This window comes from Sebastes umbrosus, chromosome 5 (genome assembly GCF_015220745.1).
Source record: "Sebastes umbrosus isolate fSebUmb1 chromosome 5, fSebUmb1.pri, whole genome shotgun sequence".
Taxonomy (NCBI): Eukaryota; Metazoa; Chordata; class Actinopteri; order Perciformes; family Sebastidae; genus Sebastes; species Sebastes umbrosus.
In genome coordinates, this window is record NC_051273.1 from 34713074 (window position 1) to 34739864 (window position 26791).

General features: G+C 43.4%; 1 protein-coding gene across 4 annotated transcripts; it reads right to left on the bottom strand.

Annotated features, from left to right (window-relative positions):
• On the bottom strand, window positions 1–26654 carry LOC119487938 (BTB/POZ domain-containing protein KCTD1-like). 4 transcript variants are annotated; one of them, XR_005206828.1, is made up of 6 exons: window positions 23738–26058; window positions 17488–17675; window positions 11459–11603; window positions 8902–9207; window positions 6365–6524; window positions 420–553 (listed from the first exon to the last, which is right to left on the bottom strand). XR_005206828.1 is itself a non-coding variant. In XM_037769020.1 (5 exons), exons 2-5 carry the CDS (start codon window positions 17652–17654, stop codon window positions 395–397), a joined length of 777 nt encoding a protein of 258 aa, XP_037624948.1. In that variant the 5' UTR covers window positions 17655–17675; window positions 26430–26654; the 3' UTR covers window positions 1–394. The 4 variants fall into 4 exon arrangements, 3 of the variants coding, with proteins under 3 accessions (XP_037624948.1, XP_037624946.1, XP_037624947.1); XM_037769020.1 differs by lacking the exons at window positions 6365–6524; window positions 23738–26058 and adding an exon at window positions 26430–26654 and having other exon boundaries at window positions 1–553; XM_037769018.1 differs by lacking the exon at window positions 6365–6524 and having other exon boundaries at window positions 1–553; window positions 23738–26054.
• Between the last annotated feature and the right edge of the window lie 137 nt (window positions 26655–26791).

Consider the following 26791-nt stretch of genomic DNA (forward strand, 5'->3'; position numbering starts at 1 on the left):
CGTTTTGATAGTTTAACAGTATTTATATAGCACTTAAACCTGCTTTATAATATAAAAGACATGAAAATCTCACTTTTTACAATATGGGACCTTTAATAGAGATACTAATGCTAGTGTACCTCAAATTTAGGATCCCATGATCCCCTGCCAATCCCTGCACAGATGGATCTATTTTATTTTACTGTAATGATACTACTGTCTGAAATGTATGTGGCAACTGTAAGCGAAGTATAAAGTAAGACTAACATCTCAGTCACCTACTGTACGTAGAGTAAGATATTCTGAGTATTCATGTCTGCTCAGTTTGTTGACTTCTTTCATGCTGAAGTGAAACTGTTCTCCGTTTGAGAAACAGTCGCTGATTTGTGTGCAAAAAGGTTGGACAACCGTGAGTTCAGTCCATGAGTTCCTGTTTTATTCGGATGAGGGTGGGGGGGTGTCGTCCGCCTCGGCCCTCCCTCCGTAGAATGTATTCACTAAACTGGGATGAGTCCACTCCACCACCACATGAACCTGTGATCCAGAACCCTTTCTGCTGTAACCGCTCCAACACCTGCAGTCACACATAAACCAGAAGAATCCGTCAGATATTTACACATCGTTTCAACAAGAGCTTGGAAAACGAGATGGATCTTGTTCAACATTTCGTGGCTCTATTTGAAGTCACTGCGTAGATTTTAAAAGGAGGGACCACCACTGCATGAGTCACACTGGGACTGAATGGGCTAAAAGCAACACATTTGGCGGCACACATTTTTACTAGGATTGTCTCATCTTTCTGAAAAACATACTGTATGCCATGAGTGTAAAGCGAAAGAGAAAGGTTAAGAAACGTGTGGTAATTTGTAAATAATAGTAATAATCCACAATACAAACCTCGTACTATATTCATTCATGGAGCCCTGCAAGTCACTGCATGTCCCAGAACACTGTCCGGCACATATTTCAGAATAAAAGCCTTGTGTTAACAAATGAAGGAATTCTGTCCACAGAAAAAATACTTGAGGGCTTTTATTTTGAAATGAAAGCAGGAAGTGTTGATTTAAAAATAAGTCTGTACTTTTTTTTCATCTCTGTAACATATTCTACAGATAGAGATCAAAACTGTAGTAATCTTGCTGGTATGATGTCAATATACTGTCAATAGGTCACCTTCACTGTCTGTGACATATTCTACAGATGTCTAGACATGTAAACTGTAGTAATGTCGCTGATATGATGTCAATATACAGTCAATAGGTCACTTTCACTGTCTGTTGTTGCTGTGAGACGCACGCGGCAAAAATAGGCGAGACCTCTGTTCTCTAGAAGAGACGCAGCTTGTGACGCGTCTCACGCGGGCAGTGTGGCTGCTCTAACCTGTTAACACGGACGCCGAAATAAAAAACAACAGGTAACGCAGCCGCCACACGCTCCTGACGTTCCTGGTGTGTCCGGGCTGTAACTCTAAAGATGCTATATATATCACATCATTCAGAATACAGCCTGGCTGTATTGAATACAGTTAAACACAAACAAACCAAAAGAAAGGAGGTGAGAACCAAAAAGAAGTGTGTGGGGGCTCTAGTGTTAGCTCTGTGGTCAAAGCTTCTTTAGTGTTTTAGTGCATTTTCAAACATCACAGCGCCGCAGATGGATGACACAAGCTGATATGCCTCTGCTCTCGTGTACTTTTTTCTTCATCATTACAGCACTATAATTCACCATGCCTGCCTTGTGCAGTCAAAGACATTTATTAGACCACCTCACACAGTGTGACATGCAGTAAACTTACACAGTCTAACAATGCCTTCGGTAAATGGTAAATGGACTTTACACATCAGCTCCTTTCTAGTCCTCTGACCACTCAGAGCTCTTTACACTACATGTCAGCATTCAACACAAGCGTGAGCAACAGGACACTGACTGTCTTTGACTTTACGGCCACAGGTGGCACTGTTAAAACGCAGTTTCTGATTCTTATATTGAGCCCCTTTAAAGAGATACAGCAGTAAAGAAGTAGTATGATGGTGTTTTACTAATGGCCACAAGGTGGGGCTATTGATGCCATGCTTACTAATATTTCATGCTCATGGAGAACTTGTTTACCAAGCTTCATTTTATTAAGTCAACAAGCTGTAGAAATATTATTGCCCCCCCTGTGGGTAGAATTGTATGAGATGTTACACACTTGCCCGTTAAGTGCACCGGGCCACATCTTCAGACGTTTGGTAACCAATTACAGACAAATGGGAAGTCTGTTCAGGGTCATTTAAATATGGTATGTTGGTGACGATTAGATGAAATATGTGCCAAAAGAAGCAAAAAATGTGTTTACCAATAAAAAAAAATGGCGGACGAATTTCATGAGCGCAAGCCCCCAGGAAAAGCGCCGGTCGTCGATCCCGACTTTCGTTTAGCCAAACGGCGGTACTGCAACTTCCGTGTCAGTCACGTGATGCCATTGGGCCCAAAAATACTTTTTCCCATAGATTTACATTGGGAAAAAGACGTCTGTAACTCAGCGGATGATTTTTTTTGAGGTGAATGAACTCCCCAGTATGAACACTGTAATAGCCCTTATTTAAAATATAAAGTTTTTAAAGTTGTAAAATGCACTAAAAGCTGAATCCAGAGTTATTTCCCTTCCTCCGTTCATGTGAGACCCAAACCGAGGCTGGAGCGCAAGATCGTGACGACGGCGTGACGTTGGGACCCCAAGTCAAGTCATGTGACCGAGCGGATGCTACTCCGCCAATCATCTCGGACGCTACTCCGCCAAGATCCGGGTACTTTTCCAGACGGAAGTGGAGCCATTTAGGCTTCATGCGCCACTGAGTAGCTCTCATAGGAATGACCTGGGCCCCGCCTCCAACGCTGGATCCAGTTCTTTTAATACATTCATGGCGCAAAGGGGCGTGGCCTATATCAGTCAAATCAGCATCATCATCAAATACAGAAACGCAACAGAAAACGGCTTGTGTTTCATTTGGTTGTGTTTTCTAAACGCTGTGCACGTGTTTAATCTTCACAATAAAATCATTACACATTCTCCAAAGGAGGAGGTTTATGATGGCATGTGCCCCAAAAATAGAACTCGCAGTTTTCATAGTTACGTGTTACCAGTGAGAATATGAAAGAAGAATAAACAATCATGAATCTGTTGTGTACCTCTCTGATTTACTTGGTATAGTCTGCAGCTCTTTTGTGTGTGTGAATGTGCTGCTAACAATAGCTGAGAAAGAGGCCCGGGGGTCCAGGGTCACTCTCATTTTCTCAGCCTCTCTGGCCTCAAACATCAACTACTTCAGAAGTAGTCCATTAGTTTCTCTCTCCCTCCCCTCCCTACCCAAGTGAACAACAAGGTGACATTATCTCAGTTTGCCCTCAGGAGTGCTCTGTTCCTCTTACTGCGTCTGTCACGCTGATATTTCCCCTGAGACAAAGATAGACAGACATACAGTCGTGAAATGTGTCAGCCGTCAATTCATCTCCACACGAGAGAGTCATTAGCTGTATTTCCATTCAGCTGTCAAGCACATTTTAGGCAAAGTCTTGACATGTCGCATAAGAAGAAATGTGAATTAGGTGCGTTTCCATCAGCTGGTTTGGAGGGAATAAACTAGGGTTGGTGCTTTAGGCTACAGGTCTGTAATCCACCAGTAAACAGAGGAGAAGAAGTTGAGGTTGCACACAAGTCTCCAGGTCTTCAGGAACTTATTTCACTTGGTTCAAGTTTGAATTATTATTTCATGTCAGCGAGTATTGGCCATGTTTCATGTTGTCTGATGAGGAACACAATATAAATATATATTCGGGACATATCCAGGCTACGTCAGAACTTATTCAGTAAAGGAGTTTCCATATCACATTTAGCGCATCAACTCTTTTTTGACAAAGGCAAAAACCACCTCAAGCAAGAGTTTTTCACAACTGAGGAAGTTTTATCAAATTTTACCGTTTCCATACAGCTTTTCTAATGCCATACTTCAAAACACGGCTGACACGGCTTCTCAACATTTTCAATATATTAAAGTGCTTTTTGCCTGAATATTGACACATACTTACTGAAAATTCAAGTAAAACACATTTCCCATCGAATGATAGGTCGTGACATCCTAGTGATCCAACCTGACAGAGTTTGTGAGGATCTGCAGAGAAGAATGGCAAAAAATCCAAGGTGTGCCAAGCTTTTCACGTCATACCCAAGAGGGTTAGGGTTAGGGTTAGAACATATGAGGCTGTAATCGCTACCAGTACTGAGTTAAAGGGACTGTTTGTAACTTCTTACACGTATAAATCAATCCGGGTCGGTGTCCCATGCGTGCTCGCGTTTGGCTACGCTGTTTAGACTCAGACTCCAACAAAAACTACACGGAAGCACTAAAGTTCTATCTAGTGAAGCCTGTCTTGCAAAATAGTGTTGGCCGTGGTCGGAGGACGCGGGGGAGACCATAGCTTTGGTCTCCAGGGCCAGAGTCTCTGCTGTACTCTGCTCCTCTGCCTGCCTGCTTGCCTTCACTCACACAACGGGCTCATTCTCACTCTTTCGCTCCACTCTCACATGCATGCGTGTACACTCCACACTGCAGAAGAGTTAGTTTAGCTCTGAGAATATCTAGTGAATGTACAGTGGACGTTTGTGCAGAAATAAATGCTGCAGCTCCTCCAGACCAACAGAGGTTTCCCGTGTCTTGTGAAACTCTGTGTCTCCCCTGTTCCCTCCGGCTGCGGTCGGGAGGCTGAAGCAGGAAAAGCCAACACTAGAATCAGCAGTGATTCATGGAGAGACCTTCGTCTGGTCAGCTAACATTACTGCCAAGCAGGTGAAATATAGAGTGATATTGTGGTTTTAGCTGACGTGTGTCGCCTCACTGTTTTGTGCGATGCTCGTTCATGTCTATTTAGAGCAAGCACAGGCGCGAGCCTGACGCTGACTTTCGTTGACTTAACGGCGACAGGTGTCGCCGTTAACAAGCAATTCTGATTCTTACATACAGTCCCTTTAAGGGTTAGGGTTAGAACATATGATGTGGATTTCTAAAAATGGAAATGAATAACTGTTTTTTGGTTACATTTTCATTTTTATTTATCATTGTTGTAGGTCTATGGTACGAGGGAGTATTAGGGCCACATCGAGGAAAAAAAATAAATCTGAGATTTCGAGAATAAAGTCGTAATATTACGAGAATAAAGTCATAATATTACGAGAATAAAGTCATAATATTACGAGGATAAAGTCATAGGTTTACGAGAAAAAAAATCTTAGTATTATGAGAATAAAGTCATAAGATTATAAAGTAGTAATTTTACGTGTTATTTTCTTTTTTTCTCGTAAAGTTATGACTTTATTCTCATAATATTATGACTTTTTTCTCGTAAAGGTATGACTTTATTATCGTAATATTATGACTTTACTCTCGTAAAGTTATGACTTTATTTCTCATAAAGTTATGACTTTATTCTCTTAATATTAAGACTTTTTTTCTCATCCAGTTATGCCTTTATTCTCGTAATATTATGACTTTTTTTTCTCATAATATTATAAGTTTATTCTGGAAATCTCAGATTTTTTTCCCCTCAATGTGGCCCTAATACTCCGTAGTACATTTGCACTTTGGCCCTCACTGCATTAGACTTATATACTAAATTATATACTTACACTATAAACTGTTTTACCTTCATCACAATGCTCAAATGTTTTGCGGATCCGGACAGATATTTTTTTTTTTTTGCCTAAAATGGCTCTTTTGATAGTAAATGTTGCTGACCCCTGCTGTAGATCAACATTTCAATGCTTCTCGCCCTCTTTGGGGTTTTTTATTAGACGTCAAAGCAACTGACTTACAAATAGTGAGAAAGTCTGCACAGGGCGGGTGGGAGAGAAAGGTTGGACGGGCCAAACAGATACAGGACTTCCACCCAGGAGACCGCTGTTCCTGCATGTCTGCTGTTAAAAAACTGGCTGTAAATTCAGATAAAAGTGGGACGCTGGCCCTGCTCCACACAGATACCTGTTTGATCGAGAAACAGTAACTCTCTACAACTGTGTGATTTCTCAAAGTCTGACAGACAAGAATCTTGGCATTACATTTGATCCTACACACGTTTGCGTCAAAGCTTATCTCTTCTCTCTTCTCTCTCTCTGTCCCTCGTTTCTCCTCCTTGTCCTTTCTTTTCACTCAGGCTTCTCTGTGCTGGACCGTCGTCCGTCCTGGGATCTTCTCTCTCTCCTGGCTGTCGGTTCCTCATTCCAGGTGTTTGGATCTGGATCTTCATCCTCCAGACTCAGCCTCTCCTCTTGTCTCTCTCTCGCCCTTGTGTGCATGTTGTCCTTGTCTCTCTCTCTCTCTCATTCTCTCTCTGTTGGTCTCTTTTCTCCTACCTGTGTGCTTGAGCTTGGCTCTTGTGTGTTCATGTAATCTGTCCTCTTCCAGGTCTCCATGGTGGAGAGGAGGTCATGTGACTCAGGTCTGTTTGGCGACACCTGAAGTTTCTTTGACGTCCTCCTGGATCCACGATCACTTCACTGAAGGTTTCAGGTCCTAAATTCATACAGTTGTATAGCAGATCTAACGTATCCCACTACAGTAGGCATACAGTTGTGCAAGTTTTACCTCATAAAATAAAATGACTTTAACTGCCAAAATTCTTAGTATCATTAACCTGATGTGTTCTCTGACTGTAAACTGATCACGTCACAGCCTTCAGTCAGTGAGGATTACTCTGGTGCAGGTTGCTTACTAAAAATACAGTTAATTGTACAGGCTGCTGTACAGCCTGTTAACAACAACGTGTTCCTTCCTGCAGGCTCTAACGTTACATAATGCTATATATAAATAACATTTCAAGTTGTTTTGGGGGAAACACTGTAACAATGCTGCTCTCTCTGTTTGCAAATGTTAGCTCCTGTTAGCAGTTTCTAGTTTTCCTAAAACATTAGAGTTCCTGAGGCGGCGGTAGCTCAGTCAGTAGGGACTTGGCTTGGGAACTGGAGGGTCGCCCCAGTACAAGTCCCTGCATGGAAGTGTGGAAGGCTATATAACAACAACAGGAGGCTACTGCAGACATGCCAGTTGGTTCCCTCTAACCACTCGGAGCGCCGCTATTGCATGTGTATACTTCCACTGGAGTCCAATAGACCACAGACCATGGATGTAGAAGAGGTTGTGTCCTGTACTTTTGCCCTGCGTGTTAGTAAATAGCCTACAACTCCATTAAATTCTGTTAATGTCATGCTACTAGCACTACTAGCTACTGGCCGATAGCCGGTTGTTTGGGAACAGAGACGTTAATACATCCATCACGGTACAGTCTTACAGCATACAGCCCATAGGTGTATTATAAGATAATAAAAGTGATGAATTACAGCCAATATATCCATTATTACAGCGGCATACAGCTAGCAAGAAGCTGGCAGAACCGGATATGTCATATGAGCGTGCAGGGCGGTGCGGTCCCGTGGGTCTGATGACCGTTCATTATGGCATTTTACTACTTTTAGGACATCATGATTTAAATGAGGGATATCTAAGTGTTCCTACTGAGAAGTTGATTTATATCCTCTGATTTACAGACGTGTCTTTTTACATCCATGGACACAGATTCATTGGTGTTTTCAGTCCAAAATGGCAGCAGCCCTACCGCAGCGCCATCTAGCGGTTGTTGTCAAAAAAGCACCAGAGTTAAGTCTCTTTGCTTCTAGACTCTTTGGTTGAACTGTATCAGAATTATGCATTCACTGATCACATGGTTCCATTCAAATGAATTTATTCGGGTCTGAAATGTTGCTTTTATATTAATGCTGGTGTGACCGACACCAAAAACTCTGGAGTTTATAAATTAGAATAAATAAAATAAAACAATGCCAGCTATGTTCCTGTTTTTCTCCTTAAAGGGACTGTTTGTAAGAATCAGAAATTGCTTGTTAACAGCGCCACCAGTGGCCGTTAAGTCAACGAAAGTCAGCGTCCTGTTGCTCGCGCTTGTGCTCGCTCTACATACGACGAAGTCCTCTCCATGAATCAATGCTGATCCTAGTGTTGGCTTTTCCTACCTCAGCCTCCCGACCGCGGCCGGAGGGAACAGGGGAGACACCGGAGTTTTGGTTGAAGACGATAACGTTTCTCGCTGCAGAGCCCCGTCACTTCACAAGACACGGGAAACCTCTGTTGGTCTGGAGGAGCTGCAGCATTTATTTCTGCACAAACGTCCACTGTACATTCACTAGATATTCTCAGAGCTAAACTAACTCTTCTGCAGTGTGTAGTGTGCGCGCATGCATGTGAGAGTGGAGCGAAAGAGTGAGAACGAGTGCGGTGTGTGAGTGACGGCAGGCAGGCAGGCAGGCAGAGGAGCAGAGTACAGCAGAGACTCCGGCCCTGGAGACCAAAGCTACGATCTCCCCCGCGTCCTCCGACCGCGGCCAACAAAGTTTAACAGACGGGCTTCACTAGATACAATTTTGTGGTTTTGGTGCTTCCGTGTAGTTTGTGTTGGAGTCTTGTCTGAACAGCGTAGCCACACACAAGCGCGCACGGGACACCGACCCGCAATGATTTATACGTGTAAGAAGTTACAAACAGTCCCTTTAATAATGTAGTAGGCTACAGAGCTCTTCCTGGCTTTAAGGTGTTTCATTAATATGAACCAGGTGCTAACTATGTCCAAACCCGAGTCCCCAGCGTAGCCTAGTGAGTCACATGTTGTTACAGTTCTGTTTGTATTTGTCTACACGGTCTGACTTCTGAATCATTGAATGGCTCACAGAAGATGAAAATAAGAAAAAGGGGGGACAGTGGTGCCAAAATACGCTGACAGAAAACCTGATCCAGAGAAAACAGGTACTCACTACTGTCTGATCCCTGACAAACATTGGCGTTGAAGGTTTAGAAATCTGAACCCAGAGTGTGTTTTTTGTACCTGGACAGAGTTGAGGTGGCAGTAGCCGTTGAGCGGGAAGCGAATGATGTGTGCGGAGTCCTGGTTCCAGCTGGTGTTCAGGGAATTGGACATGACGTCTCTGACCTCTGGAAAAACCTCCTCGATCACAGCCCGGTGGGCGCTCATGCTGATCCTCTCGCCGAGCTCCGGAGCCACATGAATCACGACACACTCACACTCCAGACACACACCCCCTCGTTCCTGCTCAGTCCTCCAGCGCTCCAGCTCAGCCTGCAGAGGAGTCAGCTGGAAGAAACTGGCCTCTTCATACAGCAGCGAGTATTCCTGCAAACACACACACACAATATACATGAAGTCAAGCTTAGACACACACACACACACACACACACACACACACACACACACACACACACACACACACACAGACGGAAGACACAGAAAAGAAAAGCTCATGAAAATGTACACACATGCCAGCACAAGCCCACAAACACACACACGTGAACAGACAAACATACACAGAGCATTAATCAACACAGATAAACGAAGCAATGATACAGTCATTATGAGTAACCTCTTTCAGTAGCTGTGAGGTCCACATCTTTCATCATCTATCATATTCTACTATATATATAGGACTCATATAAAGATATTAAAGATATTAGAGGAGTAATATCTACCTGAGCAGAGAATGAAGTCTCTCTCCCTCTGTGTGTGTGTGTGTTGTAATCAGAGCTTCTCTGTGCTTTGTTTGTACATGGCAGCGCGTGCATGTTAGTGCATGTGAGTGTCTCTGTTGTGCCCCACTGGCTGGCTAGGCATGGAAGTGTAACACGACCCCCCTCCGCCCCACCGTTGTTTGAACCGTTAGCACAGTTAGATACTAGCCACCAACTCAGCCGACGCCATGTTGAGAGCTGTGTTGAAGTAATCCCTCAATCATAAATATGCTCTGAATTTGGAATTTAGCACTTTTAAAATAATAACACAAATTGTCACCCACTTCATCCATTGACACCTTTGTGCTGAACAGACTTTATTTGTTTCAATTATTATTGACTATTGACTATATTAAGCATAATGCAGACTACGGCTTGTCAGCATGGGTCATCTAGGTCTAGACTTGGTCGTGAGCTGTCTGAAACACGACAACACTTTCTAAACCGGTTTGATTTTAGAGCATCGAAAAACTATGGAGGACGGAACCTGCCAAAATAAAAAATAATAGAATAAATAAAACTTGATAAATAAATAATAAATAATAATAATAATAATAATAATAAAAAATAAATAAAAAATGAATGCAAAAATACATATAAAAAATGTAATACAAAAAATAATAAAAATAAACACATAAATGAATAAAAGGGAAAAGCAAAAACAGAAAAGCAAATAAATAGGGGAATTAATACAAAGGTACTGTAAATAATAAAGGAGCAAATTAAAACAGAAATATCAATTGATGTCACATTTCATCAATTAATTAATGGCTACATTTATTTTTAATATGGTAAATGGACTTGCATTTATAAAGCGCTTTTCTAGTCTTCCGACCACTCAAAGCTCTTTACGCAACATGTCAGCATTCACCCATTCACACACTCATTCATACACTGATATCAGAGGCTGCCATGCAAGGAACCAACCTGCCCATCAGGATCTGATCTAAATACACAAATACACAATTCACACACCGATGGTTCAGCCTTCAGAAGCAGTTTGGGGTGTCTTGCTCAAGGACACTTCGATAAGTGACCGGAGCAGCCGGGGGATCGAACCACAGACCTTCCAAGCTTCCAGCTCATATTATTTTTGCTACAATTAATGACATATTTATTTATTTATCAAGTCATTTATTTATTTTTGATTTTGGCAGGTTCCGTCCTCCATAAAACATATGCCATCAGATTCATTTGAAAGATGTAACCACATACAAAAATGTACACATACTGTCTTTAGGTGCTTTTCTGCTTGGGTGTCACATAATTATTGTGACAATGAAATAATGAATAATAAAGTTGGAGAATTAAAGTTTATTTGGCTGAGACTAATTCAGCCCAGAGAGAGTAACTAAGTCAATACCAGAATATGTTGACAAGACATCAGAAAACGGTTTGATTATAGTAACGTTAAGTATAAATATCATGATGCAACAACTACGTATAATGTCACAAAATTGCTGGATGCATAGTAACATTTTACTTATAGCGTAATGTAAAAATGTTTTTTTTAATCTAAAGCATAGTTATACAAAAATGATACATATGGAATGTATTAACTATATGGATAGGTTAAGGAAAACATAAGACTTCCATACAACAAAGTAACTAAAGCAGGCATGTTAGTTAAAAGTTGTGTGCCCCTTCAGCAAGGCATTGTTCAGTGTGATTGAAAGTACAACACTGTGACTGTACAGGGTGTCTGAAATGTTATAGGGGTAACTGTAAAACCATGCTCTCTAGAAGAAGTTCTTAGGATAGTTTCTGCAAGTGGTCTATGGGCTCAAGTGGTACTGTTCAGACACACTGCAGTGATGAACTGTGATAGTACCTGATCAAAGGTCTAGACAGACACTCACTTTGAAGTCATCGGGGACGAAGAGCTTTGAGGTCCGGAGGAAGTTAAGTATGTAGCGGAACATGGGGCCATCTCGATCAATGAAGTAGTGCTGCTTAAGACTATCCAACACTATGGGCTCCGTTCCATCAAACAGACGACCGATCCTGCCAGAGACAATAAAGATGAAAACAGACAGGCCTCTTCATCAAATACTAACCAAATGTTTGGAGGCTGTCATGTGTGCTGGCCACGGATGTCCTAAAATATACTGCAGCAGCTGAATATTCAGACCTTGTTGACAGATTTTTAAAACAATACACTTTGCCAATTTGCAATCCTATTTTATGTATAGTTATAGAGATGCAGCAGCCTTTACTTCCCATCATCCACCGCTGTAATTAACCCGTTCTCACTCCCAACTTGTCAAATACCGACGCTTGGTCAGTGGCCCTCGGCATCATACCGACGCACCGAGGCACACTTTAGCGTCTATATGATACGCACCGGACTTTCAATTCACTCCAATGTAAACCCATCGGCATCGGTATTAGACGGTCAGAGCAACTGATGTAGTATTAAGAGCGAGAAATTCCGTAGGAGGATGGAGGGGTCAAACAAACACAGGACTTCCACCCAGGAGACTGCTGTTCGTGTCCTGGGTGAAACCAAGTCAACATTGACTTATTTTACAGTAGTTTGGTTATGTAACTTGCGTAGCTTACTAAACCTAACCAAGTAGTTTTTAAACAAACCTAAAAAGCTAAGTATACCTTTGGAAGTTTATTTTGAAAAGACATTATGTAACGAGCGGAAACTGGCATATCGTCCCTGGCACGTCCAAAACTGACACTGCAGGGGTACCCAGAGCATCATAGTTTGAAGCTTAGGGCCACTGACCAAGCAGCCATGTCAGATGAGTTTGGAGTGAGAATGTGTTGCTGTATTCTGACATCAGTGGATGGTGGAAATATGGGTACTTTTCCTCTCTTTGCCTGGGGGTGTCACTATGACTATGACCATGTCTGCTATCAGAAATTAAAACTGGCTAACAACATTACAGTTTACTTTACAGTAAATGCATAGTTATTTAAAGACTAAGTTAAATTTTCAATGTCTATCTTAATACATACATAAACTCGGAAAAAACAGCTTGGAAATTTGTGTTTGGTAGATTATTTCTCTGTTGTTACAATGCTAATTGGCATTGTATTTTACATGGTTGGAAAGCCTGTTTATTTACCTTCACAATGATGTCCGGCTTGTAAGGATCATGCATTTGTGGGATGAGCAGACAAAATTCTCTGCCAGTACTAAACAGTATATTCTCCTGCTATGCTGATTGTTGCACCGATGGAGTAACAGCTTTTGGTGGGGGCAGTGTCATGGTGTGGGGGGGCGGCATCTCCCTCACTGGCAAAACAAGGCTTGTCATCATTGAAGGTCATCTCAATGCAGTGAGATATCGGGATGAGATTCTGCAGCCAGTGGCGATCCCATATCTCCACAATCTGGCACCTAACTTCATCCTCCAAGATGACAACGCTCGCCCCCACAGAGCCAGGGTTATCACAGACTACCTCCACAATGTGGGAGTAGAGAGAATGGAACGGCCTGCCAAGAGTCCAGACCTCAACCCAATTCAACACTTGTGGGATCAGGTTGGGCGTGCTGTACATGTTAGAGAGACCAACACAACCACGCTGGCTGACCTGCAACCAATCCTGGTTGAGGAATGGAACACCATCCCACAGCAACGTGTGACCAGGTTGCTGACCAGCATGAGGAGGAGGTGCCAGGCTGTTGTGGCTGCGTATGGATCTTCCACCGCTACTGAGGCTCCTGACGGTGGATTAAATGAATAAAGTGTAAAATTGCCATTATGTCTTGTTTGTTCCTTGTTACTGATAGAGAGTTCAATCATCCAATCCACCAAACAACTCAAAACAAGAGTCAACACCAACAGGAGAATACACTGTTTACCATTGATGGAGCATTTTGGCAAATTTCACTTGGGCGCTACCCACATAATCAGCTGTGCTGCTCATCCCACAAATGCATGATCCTTACAAGTTGGACATCATTGTCAAGGTAAATAAACAGGCTTTATAACGATGTAAAATACAATGCCAATTAGCATTGTAACAACAGAGAAATAATCAACCAAACACAAATTTTCAAACTTTTTTTTCCGAGTTTGAAAGAGTTATTGTAATCATTCCTCCCCACTTATTAGCCAATCAAAGTACTTTCTTGGCCTAATCAAGTTACAGTCATAGACTGTAGAAGTGGACGTAGTCACCATGACGTCATCCACGGGTTTGTGGACTGCCGTTTTGAAGCCTTGAGTTAGCCATTTTGGCCGTCGCCATCTTGTTTTTTTGCCGTCGCAATCTTGGTTATTTGCAACCAGAAGTGACATGAGAGGGTGGAGCTAAGCACAACTGAACAGTGAATAAGACATTTTTAGACGACCAAAAAGGTTATAATTAACTTTGATGAACTGAAAACACCTTCAATGAATCACCACCTTAACGTAGTGGAGGGGTTTGTGTGCCCCAGTGATCCTGGGAGCTGTGTTGTCGGGGGCATTAGCTCCTGGTAGGGTCTCCTAAGGCAAAGTGCTCTCAGGGGAGGGGCCAGACCAAGAGCGATTCAACAGACCTTAATGGAACAGACCCAACAGACTGGTGAAACCTCGCCGGTGAGCATCTGGTGGCCGGGCCTTGACCCATGGGGCCCGGCCGGGCACAGCCTGAAGAAACACCATGGAGCTGCCACCCTGTGGGCCCAACCCCGGTAGGGATAGGCAATTGGGGTTGGGTGAAATGCGAGCCGGGCGGCAGGTAAAGGCGGGGATCTATCGATGCTTATCCCCGGCATCGCAGACTGGCTCTTGGTAAGAAGAACATCACCACTCTGGTGGGGAAGGAACCGTAGCTGGTGCGGGAGGTAGAGCGGTATCAACTAGATATAATTGGGCTCACCTCAACGCATAGCTCTGGTTCTGGAACCACACTCCTGGAGAGGGGCTGGACTCTCACCTTTTCCAGAGTTGCCATTGATGAGAGGCGCCGAGCAGGTGTGTGGATACTCACTGGATTGGCAATAACAAACACCATGTTCAAGAAGGTTCAGATCTGAGGCCGTATGTCTTGGACACTCGGGTGAAGAGAAGAGCAGAGCAGAGCTGTCAACTGATCACCAGGACGGGTGAGTTGGATCAGATGGCGTAGGAGGTTGCCGGACAGACCTGGTAAACCCAAACGTGTAGTGAGGGTGAACTGGGAACCTCTGGCTGAGGCCCCTGTCGACGAGGTCTCCAACTCCCGCCTCCAGAAGAATCTTTTGTGCATCCTGGGGGAGGCTGGGGACATGGAATCTGAGTGGACCATGTTCAAAGCCTCCATTGTGGAAGCAGCTACTAGGAGTCGTGGTCGGAAGGTCGTCGGGGCCTGTCATGGCGGCAACCTAAGAACCTGCTGGTGGACACCGGCGGTGAAGGAGGCCATCATGCTGAAGAAGGAGGCCTTTCGGGCTTGGTTGGCCCGGGGGTCTCCGGAAACAGCTGACAGGTGCCGGTTGGCCAGAAGGGCTGCAGCTGCAGCGGTCGGAGAAACAAAAACCCGGGTGTGGGAGGAGTTCGGGGAGACCATGGAGAAGGACTTTCGGTTGGTCAGTCTCTATGTGCAGCCGGCTGCACATAGAGACCAATGTATTGTGTCCAGCTCGGAGGACGGCAGGTTTGGTTAAAATGAGGTTGTAGCTCGTTGTCTACCTTACTACGGTTAGAAAGAGCTGTTGTTTGTGTTTTAACAACGTTTCTGTTCTGAGTTATTGATTCAGAAAGTTTGAATCTGTCAATATCTTTCACACTTTACCGAAGTACATCATCTAGGGGGTCTCCGTACATCAGCAATGTGTGGACTGTCAGGAATGATTGGAAGAAATGCTCTATGAAGTAACTCGAGGGAACGAGTTACTTAATTGAGGGAACGAGTTACTAACTTCAGGGAACGAGTTACTAACTTGAGGGAATGAGTTATTACAAATTTTCTCCTAGGGGCTTTTTAGGGGGGGGGGCTTTATTTTTTTGAAGGGTCACATTTAAGATACTTTCTGTTGTCAGAGATAAGATTTGCATTAGCCAGAATCCAGAAGTCGGCAGTGTGAGTGGTGAAGTTAATGGACTACCAGCACTTAATGGACTAAATGAAAACAGTTACATAATCAGTCAAACAGGGTATTAGGCATGCTGAATGCCATTGGGCAGATTTAAAGTGTTCTGAAAATCACCTCTATTATATTGGAGTTTTAAAGCAACATGAGGGCACAAACAGGGATCCACAAAGGCCACGTAATCAGCCATTAAAGTGCAGAAGCATCGGGAGCAAAAACTAGAAAATAACTTATGGGGGTCAAGTGAACAGTGAGTCATGGGAGCATCTACAAAAACACACTAATAGCATCAGCAAAGAGAGACAGCGGTGGCAAGTAGAAGCCCGCCGACAGATGATTTAAAGTGTATGTGATTAGATATTTCTGCCATTTTGTCCACCTCTTGTAGTTGAATGGTTTTCGGCGTGTATGTGTGCTTCACTATGAAACTACATCCCTTAAAGGGACTGTTTGTAACTTTTTAAGCGTATAAATGTACCGGGTCGGGACACATGCACGTTCGCGTGTGGCCGCTGTACTCTGCTCCTCTGCCTGCTTGCCTTCACTCAGACAGAGCGCGCGTTCTCGCTCAGCTCGCTCCACCTCTAGACGTGAACGCGCGCTCACTCCACACTGCAGAAGAGTTAGTTTAGCTCTGAGAATATCTAGTGAATGTACAGTGGACGTTTGTGCAGAAATAACTGCTGCAGCTCCTCCAGACCAACAGAGGTTTCCCGTGTCTTGTGAAGTGACGGGGCGCCGCAGAGAGAAACGTTGTCGTCTCGTTAACGACCTGGTGCCGGTGTCTCCCTTCGGCACCTGGTCAGAGCTCTCTCTGGCTGCGGACGGAGAGAGAAGGGGGACACGCTGCGGAGCCCCGCTGCCTCAGCCTGCGTTGAGGCAGGAAAAGCCAACACTAGGATCAGCAGTGATTGACGGAGAGACATCCGTCTGGTCAGCTAACATTACTGCTAAGCAGGTGAAATATAGAGTGATATTGTGGTTTTAGCTGACGTGTGTCGCCTCACTGTTTTGAGCGATGCTCGTTCATGTCTATTTAGAGCGAGCAAGCGCGAGCTCGACGCTGACTTTCGTTGATTTCACGGCCACAGGTGTCGCTGTTAACAAGCAATTCTGAAAGTTACAAATAGTCCCTTTAATTTGCTGCCTTAAAATTCCATCAACGTACCCATTAATAATGATGTAATTAATGTATTTTAGTTGGATTTTAAGGAGACATTTAAAGGATAAACACATGTGTTGTAATGAAGTACCTGCAGGACTCACCAATTACCAGATTACATGAAAATAAGTATAATTTAAGAGTTTAAATGTTTTTGGTGTTGTGATCGAGGGATGGGATGGGATGGGAGGGATATACAGTAGATATGATAATTACTACTGTAAGAGATCACAATTCAACAAATAAAGAGTACAAAAAAAAGCATTTTAACCCAAGCAGAGAACCCATTATAAGCCCTTAATATATTACAATATTAGTTTATTAACTATAAATGTATCCAGTCATTTACACCAAAACTTGGATTAAACCCATTATACACCTGAATACTGAATAAGAGTCCCTTAAAATGACAATAATTTACACCTGTAACTAATTCAGACCCCTAATGTAATTGTAAAGCCAAATACCAACCGTGATAACACTTTAATTTGACAATTAATGGATTTATCAAATATTTCAAATTAATATGTAAATTTGAGGGAAGTCAAACCTGGATCTTTTCTTGTCTTTTTTTTTTTATTTTTCAAACGAATGGATAATTAAGATAATTAATAACTCTGGGCCCCACCTTAGGGGTCGCGACCCCAGTTTGGGAACCAATTGATTTAAAGTAAGGTGTGTTTTTCATAGCAGGTGTGTGTGTCTCTCACCGTGACTCAGGGTACTTTGTAAGAGTGGCCAGGCTGCTGGTGTACATGTGTCCTCCTACATCGATGTGGACAGGTGCATTGGTTTTGGTGAGCTGGGCTGGTTTGGGGATGCCGGCGGAGCCCAGAGGAGACACAGGAGACACAGAGACCAGCTGCTGACTGGACATGTTGCTGCTGCCACAGCTGTCCTGGGACACAAAACAGACACACACACACACATACACACACAGTAGTGGTAGTACCAGTATAAAAGTAATTATATTAGTAGTAGTATTAGTAGCAGTCGTTGTCAGTTGTCAACAGAAGCCAATCAGACATTTAAATATCCAATAAATACCATCCTGTAATAAATATTCTACTTATTTTAGAGACCTTATGCACATTTGTAGAGCAAGGTCACAATATTAGTTAATGTAAGTGCACAATTCAAATATACACTCACCGGCCACTTTATTAGGCACACCTGTTCAATTGCTTGTTAACACAAATAGCTAATCAGCCAATCACATGGCAGTAACTCAATGCAATTAGGCATCTAGAGGTGGTGAAGACGACTTGCTGAAGTTCAAACCGAGCATCAGAATGGGGAAGAAAGGGGATTTAAGTGACTTTGAACGTGGCATGGTTGTTGGTGCCAGACGGGCTGGTTTGAGTATTTCAAAAACTGCTGATCTACTGGGATTTTCACGCACAACCATCTCTAGGGTTAACAGAGAATGGTACGAAAAAGAGAAAATATCCAGTGAGCGGCAGTTGTGTGGACGAAAATGCCTTGTTGTGATGTCAAAGGTCAGAGGAGAATGGGCAGAGTGGTTCAAGATGATAGAAAGGCAACAGTAACTCAAATAACCACTCGTTACAACCAAGGTATGCAGAATACCATCTCTGAACGCACAACATGTCCAACCTTGAAACAGATGGGCTACAGCAGCAGAAGACCACCCGGTACTAGCACCGGCCACTTTATTAGGTACACCTTGTACCTAATAAAGTGGCCGGTGAGTGTAGACTACATTATTATTACACCAACATGGTGGAGGCACAAAGTTATATTAAGGAATCATCAGACATCGCCTTCTCTCTACAGACTGTCAGCAAATGCCCCTCACCGCTGATCCATCTTAAATATGTGACTCCACTATCTTCAAGCTGCACTAATCAATTTTCTCCTATTTTTCTGCGATCCCCGTCCACAGCACTGTATTGCTTTGCTCCGGTGTTCACTGTCTGTTTCTCCATGCTGGGGGCACACCGACCGTCAACTACTGTAAGTAATACACCTACTATGGAAAATATACAGTATATACAACCCCACTTCAAAACACACAAAACTATCCATTTAACTACGAACCCAAAAATTATAAGCGGTGTCACTCGTTGTGACAAAGACACAGAGAATTTCCCTTTAAAGGTCCCATATTGTAAAAAAGTGAGATTTTCATTTTTTTTTTATTGTAAAGCAGGCTTAAGTCCTATATAAATACTGTGAAAGTATTGAAACGCTCAATCCACAGGAAAATACACATAGCCCCGTATTCAGAAATTCTGCATTTGAAACAAGCTGTCAGGATTTCTGTCCATTTGTGATGTCACAAATATACAATATTCAGACCCTTTACACAGATTTAAACGTAAACATTCTAAATGTGTCCCAGTTTATTCCTGGTTGCAGTGTATGTGAATGACATCAGCTGACAGGAAGTACACATGGACCCAAGCTGTTGCCTAGCAACGCAATTCTGTTGCAATTCTGTTGCAATTCTGTTGCAATTTCGTCGCAATTCTGTCGAAATGCGCTAAAACAGAGCGTTTCAGACAGACAGACATACAGGCATATTCAGGCAGACAGTATGAGGTAAATAAAGTTTTTTCTGAACATTACAGCATGTAAACATGTTCTAGTAGAAACACAAAATACAAATTTAACCTGAAAATGAGCATAATATGGGACTTTTAAATAAAAACAAAATGCAATTCAAATATCAAAAGTTTTTTATCCCAAATCACAGCATGGCTTTTTCTATGGTGTTCCTGAAGGTCTTGGTGTCTTAATGTGGTTAAATCATTTTTGATCAATTCTCCAGTGATAAAAAAAGGTTAAATTTAGCACCAAATCTGTGTAATAAATGGTATCAACACAAAAAAATGCTGCAACAACTTCTGAGACATAATAGAGCATGAGGATGACCATCATATACTTCTATCATGATTTTCTAAGCCCTTATACACTTTCACAGTTTATTTTAATTCACTCATTCATTCATTCATTCATTCATTTTATTTCTGATTTATGACTAGAAAAATGTGACACACAGTGTTGAGCTGCATCTCAAATTAATCTTCAGGTTCCCAGCTTTCAGTTGTGACATCTACTGTTGACTTTTTATCTCCCCCTGAACATCCCCTGTCCCTCACCCCTACCCCTCTAATAAAGGGGTGGAATGGTAAGTGGTTAAAGGTCCCATATCGTGCTCATTGTCAGGTTCATACTTGTATTTTGTGTTTCTACTAGAACATGTTTACATGCTGTAATATTAAAAAACAACAACTTTATTTTCCTCGTACTGTCTGCCTGAATATACCTGTATTTACCCTCTGTCTGAAACGCTCCGTTTTAGCGCATATCGACGGAATGCGATGGAATTGCGTTGCCAGGCAACAGCTTGGGTCCATGTTTACTTCCTGTCAGCTGATGTCATTCACATACTCTGAAACCGGAAATAAACTGGGACACATTTAGAATGTTTACGTTTAAAACCATGTAATGGTCTAAATATTGTATATTTGTGACATCACAAATGGACAGAAATCCTGACGGCTTATTTCAAACGCACAATTTCTGAATACGGGCCTTGTGTATTTCTCCGTATAGTGAGCGTTTTGATAGTTTAACAGTATTTATATAGCACTTAAACCTGCTTTATAAAAGACATGAAAATCTCACTTTTTACAATATGGGACCTTTAAAGGACAACCCGTTCTACCCACTGAGCTACAGCCACTCACAATATTAGTATGTCAATCGTGTGTTTACACCTTGCTCTGCTTCTCCCAAGTGGCCAAAATAAAATCATCAATGCAACTCTAAGTACTACATTAGAAAACATTACAGAAGGTTTAATATGCCCTTTTGATATATAATTATTAGCCATATGGGACTACGGTTCCACCAATACAGTCTGTATTAATACAGGCAAGTTTGCTCTGCAACTGTGACATCCTGTGAGCTGGCTGGCCTGACCCACCAAGTTTTTAAAAAAGTGCTGATGATTTAGAATCATATAGCTCCCAGGCAGCCTCAGGACTGCCACATAATGCCAGAAGCCTGACAGGAAGCACAGAAACACAAAGACAGTCTGTCAGGCCCGTAGATATGACTTTGCTCTGTCAGAGCACCAGCTATTCCCACATTGCCTTGTAGGCTACACTTCACAATGCCAGGTGCCTGGCCAAGAAGCAAAGCGTTGAGCACAGAGAGGAAGCAATTGGCAGCTTGCAGGAAGCCAGTGCCTGACAGGCAGGAACAAAGGTCTTCTATACACTTTCATTCTGTTCCAAACGGCTCTCTTCACACCTGCGTCACTTGTACTTCAGTGTAAGGTCAGACCTCAAGTCCTTGACGTGAGGCAAGTTTATCTACCCTCTTTTACTGTGTTATGGATTGTATTTTGTGTTGAATTGTTAAGCACCTTTTTTGCAATGAAAGGCTCTATATAAATAAATAAAGTTTAAGATAACGTTTAAGATTCAGTCAAAGTTAACGCGATAATAACGCCTTAACGCAAATTAGTTTTAACGCCACTAATTTCTTTAAAGGTCCCATATTGTAAAAAGTGAGATTTTCATGTCTTTGATATTATAAAACATGTTTAAGTGCTTTATAAATACAGTTAAACTATCAAAACACTCAATATACGGAGAAATACACACAGCCCGTATTCAGAAATTGCGCATTTGAAATAAGCCAATTTCAGTCCATTTGTGATGTCACACATGTACAATATTTCGACCATTACACGGTTTTAAACGTTAACATTCTAAATGTGTCCCAGTTTATTTCCTGTAGCAGTGTATGTAAATAAAAGCAGCTGACAGGAAGTAAACATGGATCCAAACTGTTGCCTAGCAATGCAATTCCGTTGCAATTTGGTTGAAATGCACTAAAACGGACTGTTTCAGACAGAGGGTAAATACAGGTATATTCAGGCAGACAGTATGAGGAAAATAAAGTGTTTTTTTAACATTACAGCATGTAAACATGTTCTAGTAGAAACACAAAATACAAGTATGAACCTGAAAATGAGCACGGTATGGGACCTTTAAGGCATTAACACAATCGATCTGTCAGAGATTGTAGCAGCTCAGTTTTAAAGCTAGAGTGAAGATACTGGTATCATAGTAAACTATAAAACCTGACGAATCCATCGGTACTAACCATGTCATGCTAGCTTTTAGTGAAGGAGGTTAAATAACGCTCCGAACTTACACTAAATCTTAGCGAGGAAAAACTGTCATGGTCATCTTCAAAGGGGTTTCTTGACCTCTGACCTCCAGATATGTGAATGAAAATGGGTTCTATGCGTACCCACGAGTCTCCCCTTTACAGACATGCCCACTTTATGATAGTCACATGCAGTTTTGGTGCAAGTCATAGTCAAGTCAGCACACTGACACACAGACAGCTGTTGTTGCCTGTTGGGCTGCAGTTTGCCATGTTATGATTTCAGCATATTTTTATGCTAAATGCAGTACCTGTGAGGGTTTGTGGACAATATCTGTCATTGTTTTTGTGTTGTTCATGGATTTACAATAATAAATATATTTGCATAAAGCAGCATATTTGCTCACTTCCATGTTTCCATACTTTATTTTTACAGTTAATGTGTGTATTTCAGGCTGTAACTGAAAGTATCCTTAACTCTGCATTCAGTCTTATTTCCTGCTCTCTTGGAGATAGCAGAACAAGCTGTAAACAGAACACATGACATAATATCACTTGGGGTGAACATATTGACAAACATTTGCCTATTTACACATCCAGCAGACACGCTGGCAACATTATCATTCATTTGGAGTCGTGTTTTGTGTTTTAAGTCCAATTTTCTCTCTCTTTTAGCTCTGTTTTGGGTCTCCACCAACTCCTGAGGGAAATGTCTGTCTCTTTAGCTGCTAAATGCTCCACCATGTCCACCAGCTAGTCTCCTCTGACTGTGTCTGTCTGCTGTTGTAGGGTACAGCAGGTTTATCAGAGAGTGAGAGTGACATTGCACATAGTCAGGTGATCCGTTGTTAAAATACAGTACAACTCTGTTAGTGCAGCTTTAAAGGTCCCATATCGTGCTCATTGTCAGGTTCATACTTGTATTTTGGGTTTCTACTAGAACATGTTTATGCGCTTTAATGTTCAAACAACACATTATTTTTCTCATACTGTCTGTCTGAATATACCTGTATACACGCTCTGTCTGAAATGCTCCAATTTAGTACATTTCAAACGGAATTGCAGCAGAATTGCGTTGCTAGGCAACAGTTTGGTCCATGTTTATTTCCTGTCAGCTGATGTTATTCACATCCACTGCAACAGGATATAAACTGGGACACATTTAGAATGTTTACGTTTAAATCTGTGTAATGATCTATATATTGTAGATTTGTGACATCACAAATGGACAGAAATCCTGACAGCTTGTTTCAAACGCACAATTTCTGAATACGGGCTGTGTGTATTTCTCCGTATATTGAGCGCTTCGATACTTTCACAGTATTTATAAAGCACTTAAACCAGCTTTATAATATAAAATATATGAAAATCTTACTTTTTATAATATGAGACCTTTAAAGCTACTTCCTTCTGTAAAGTGCATAAAAGGTGATTATTGCGTATTTTAAATGACTCTGGGTAAACTACTGCACAAATTCCATCAAATGTGAATGATAAGTTTTTCTTCCGTTTACAAGCTGTTACATCTCTCTCATCACTTCGGCTTATATTGTGCTGTAATGAGTTATGTGCACTTTATTAATAAAGAATAGTTGAATCCTCCTTAAAGAGGGCGGTGCGTGGTATTAAAATGGACATCTCCTTAACTTATCTGTAACAGTGGCCTTTTATCTGCAGAATGTGGACTCACACGGTGCTCGTGCGCAGAGAAGCTGTACTTTACCTTGCTTGCGGCAGGTTTTTACGCACGAGCTGTTATAACACACAGAGGCTGCTCGAGATGAAACACGACCACATGTCCTCTGTTACCTGTGTGGAGACTGCAGCGACCGGGGACCGCACAGCAGGCTGCGGGTTCATGTGGGACTCCGTGGTCCTCGCAGGCACCGGCTCGCTCTCGTTCCGCTCCACGGGAGGACACTCCGCGCGCGGCCCGGGGCGCACGCACAGCCTCTTGGCGTGAGGAGCCCGCGGGTCCTCCTCGTGTCTGAGCCTGTTCGCTGTTGTTGTTGTTGTTGTTGTTATTGATGCTGATGATGATGATGATGATGTGTTTAACGTCGTTACCGCCGGCTTCACATCCGCAGCGTCGGTGACCCGGCGCAGGTACGGGATCACGAGCTGCAGGTGGGACTGCGCGTGGCCGTTGACCGTTTCCGAGGCAACGTAAAGCGTCGTCGTCGTCCTGGAGCCCGCGGCGCCCACGATGCTGTTGAGCGTTGCTATGGAGACGGCGCCGATGCAGTGGTTGGTGTACGTCTTCGAGAGCTTGGCGGCACGCGACAACATCTGCATCCTCGTGCCCAACAGGTTCTTCCCGATAGCTTTGTTCTCGTACCACGTCATGTCGCTCGCGCAGCAGTGGTCCCGGGGCCGCTGGAAGAAGGCCCGGCAGAGCGGGTTCCGCTTGGACACGTACCGGACGAAGCTGGCGTACGGACACGGATCCGAGCCCGTCTCGTACATCCGGGGCAGCGTGTCCTCGTCCGCGTCCGGTCGCTTCTTGGTCCAGGCGGCGGAGCGGGACTTGTGGTACGGACCCAGAGCCTTGAAGTACACAAACTTTCTCCCGTCCTCGTCCACGGCCAGACCGAACGAGTCCTCCTCCAGCTCCCGCTGGTTCTCCCGGCCCCGGGTGCAGAAATACATGCAGGTCTCGAACCAGACCTTGTTGAGCAGCCCGAACGGCGTGTCGGTGTTGAACACGGAGGACTCGTACAGCTTCCGGAGGTCCGAGCGCGTGATGGCTTGTTTCTGCACCACGGGACCGGCGCCCTGCTCCTCGAGCCTCCGGATCACCGCGGCCAGGGTCAGGTTGGCGCTGCGCAACTCCGGGTCCTTGGTGAGGTCCAGGGTGCGGCAGTAGGGCGGCTCGTTGAGGTACCGGTTCAGGGAGCTCCGGATGCTGATGAGGGACGACTTGCTGTACAGCTGGCCGCTCTTGGAGCGCGCCTCCGCGTAGAAGGAGCGCAGCAGCGCGCACAGCGCCTCCTTGTCCAGAGTTTCAAAGTCCGGACTTTGTGCTTTCTCATTGAGGTACTCCCTGAAGATCCGCACCGCGTACCGGGTGGCCAGGCGGGTGTTCTCGCTCAGCTTGTTCCGCTCTGACGGCTGCAGGTCTCCCTCCAGGTGAGCCTCCAGGTGAACCTGGCTGCTGCTGAAGGGGTCCAGATCTCCCTCCTCCTCCTCCTCCTCTCCTCCTCGGTCCATACTCCGCAGAACGACCGCTTGGAGCTCCGCGGCGGATCCGCTGGAGTCCAGCACTGTGCCCCCTGACTCCCACTCCAGCTCCACACCACAGTCCTCGTCCTCTTCCTCCCCAGTGATCTGGACCTCCTGGATCTCATCATCATCATCATCATCCTCCTCCTCCTCCTCCTCATGCTCTTCCTCTGTGCTCCTCTCAGGGCAGCTCATCTGCTCCCGCTCCGCGTCTCCGCTGCCAGGCATTCTCGCCATATTGCGGTCTGTGAAGCAGTCCTCCGGCAGCGCGCATGCGCTATATTGGACCGCAGCGCTGAAAGCCTTTTGTGTTTAAGTGACCTTCAGCCGTGCACGCGGGTTTTTTTTAAGGCACGGGGAGCGAGCGCAGCGGGAGAGTAAATTTGGAAGCGCGCTCCCTGACAAAAAAAGGCTGCAGTATTGGACTGCATATTGGACCAGCAGCATGAGCTCTGTGTGATGTGGTGAAGAACAGGACTGCAGGAGTGTGACCTCCAGTAGCATCGGGAGCCAAACACACACACACACACACACACACACACACACACACACCATTATCTTCGCTCTGATATCACTTTCATTCATAAATATGAAGAATAATGAAGACTGTCAGCCAGAAGAGATGACAGATCAAGAGTTGAGGTAGATCTGTCTTCTAGTATCTCAACTCCTATTACACTGTATTTCAAATCAGACACAAGGATTTAAAGGAGAGAAAGAGAACATTATCACACTGACAATATCTAATCATCACACATGCACACTTTATTTTATTATCATTAGGACACATCTAAACAGTGTTTCACCTCGTTGTGCTTGTTTTAATAGTTATGTATGTACTGCATACATGTGGATAGCTCTTTTAAAGGTCCCATATTGTAAAAAGTGCGATTTTCATGAATTTTATATTATAAAGCAGGTTTAAGTGATATATAAATACTGTGAAAGTATCAAAACACTCAATCCACAGATAAACACACACAGCCCGTATTCAGAAACTGTGTGTTTGAAACAAGCCGTTAGGATTTCTGTACATGTGTGATGTCACAAATCTACAATATTTAGGGCGTTTTCACATTAGGTACGATTGATCATTACTGTGCCAGAGTATGATTGCCCCCCCTCTCCGCTCATCTTTCACATTAGTAAAGTTGTTCCGTACCCGGGAACACTTGCGTCATTATCCACGTGTATTTGTTTATGTTGAGATCAGCTGTTCTAGCAGCAGAGCATCGTAGAATACTTCATTCAAACTTGACAGAAACAAAATAAAACTCACCAAAACCGTCGTCGTTAGTCTTTCCAACAATCACAAACTCTGGTTTGGTTGAAATAAACTCTTATTTCACCGAGTTTGATATGAAAGTAGGACGACTCTACACGTTGTCTCCCCCCTTGTCTTCAAAACTACTCGCCAACTGCTAACGTTACTCACGCTAAATAGCGGTCCACTTCCGTGTTTTGGTACGGTTGGCTTTCACACCTGATGCGAACCGTACCCGAGTACACACACTGAAAAAAATGGTACTTTGGATTGACTTAAAAAAATTAAGTTAATTTGTTACATCTAATTTTATTAGTTTTTCTCAAATTGTATTTATGATTTGGTTGAAACCGTAATTATGATTTAATATAAATCAA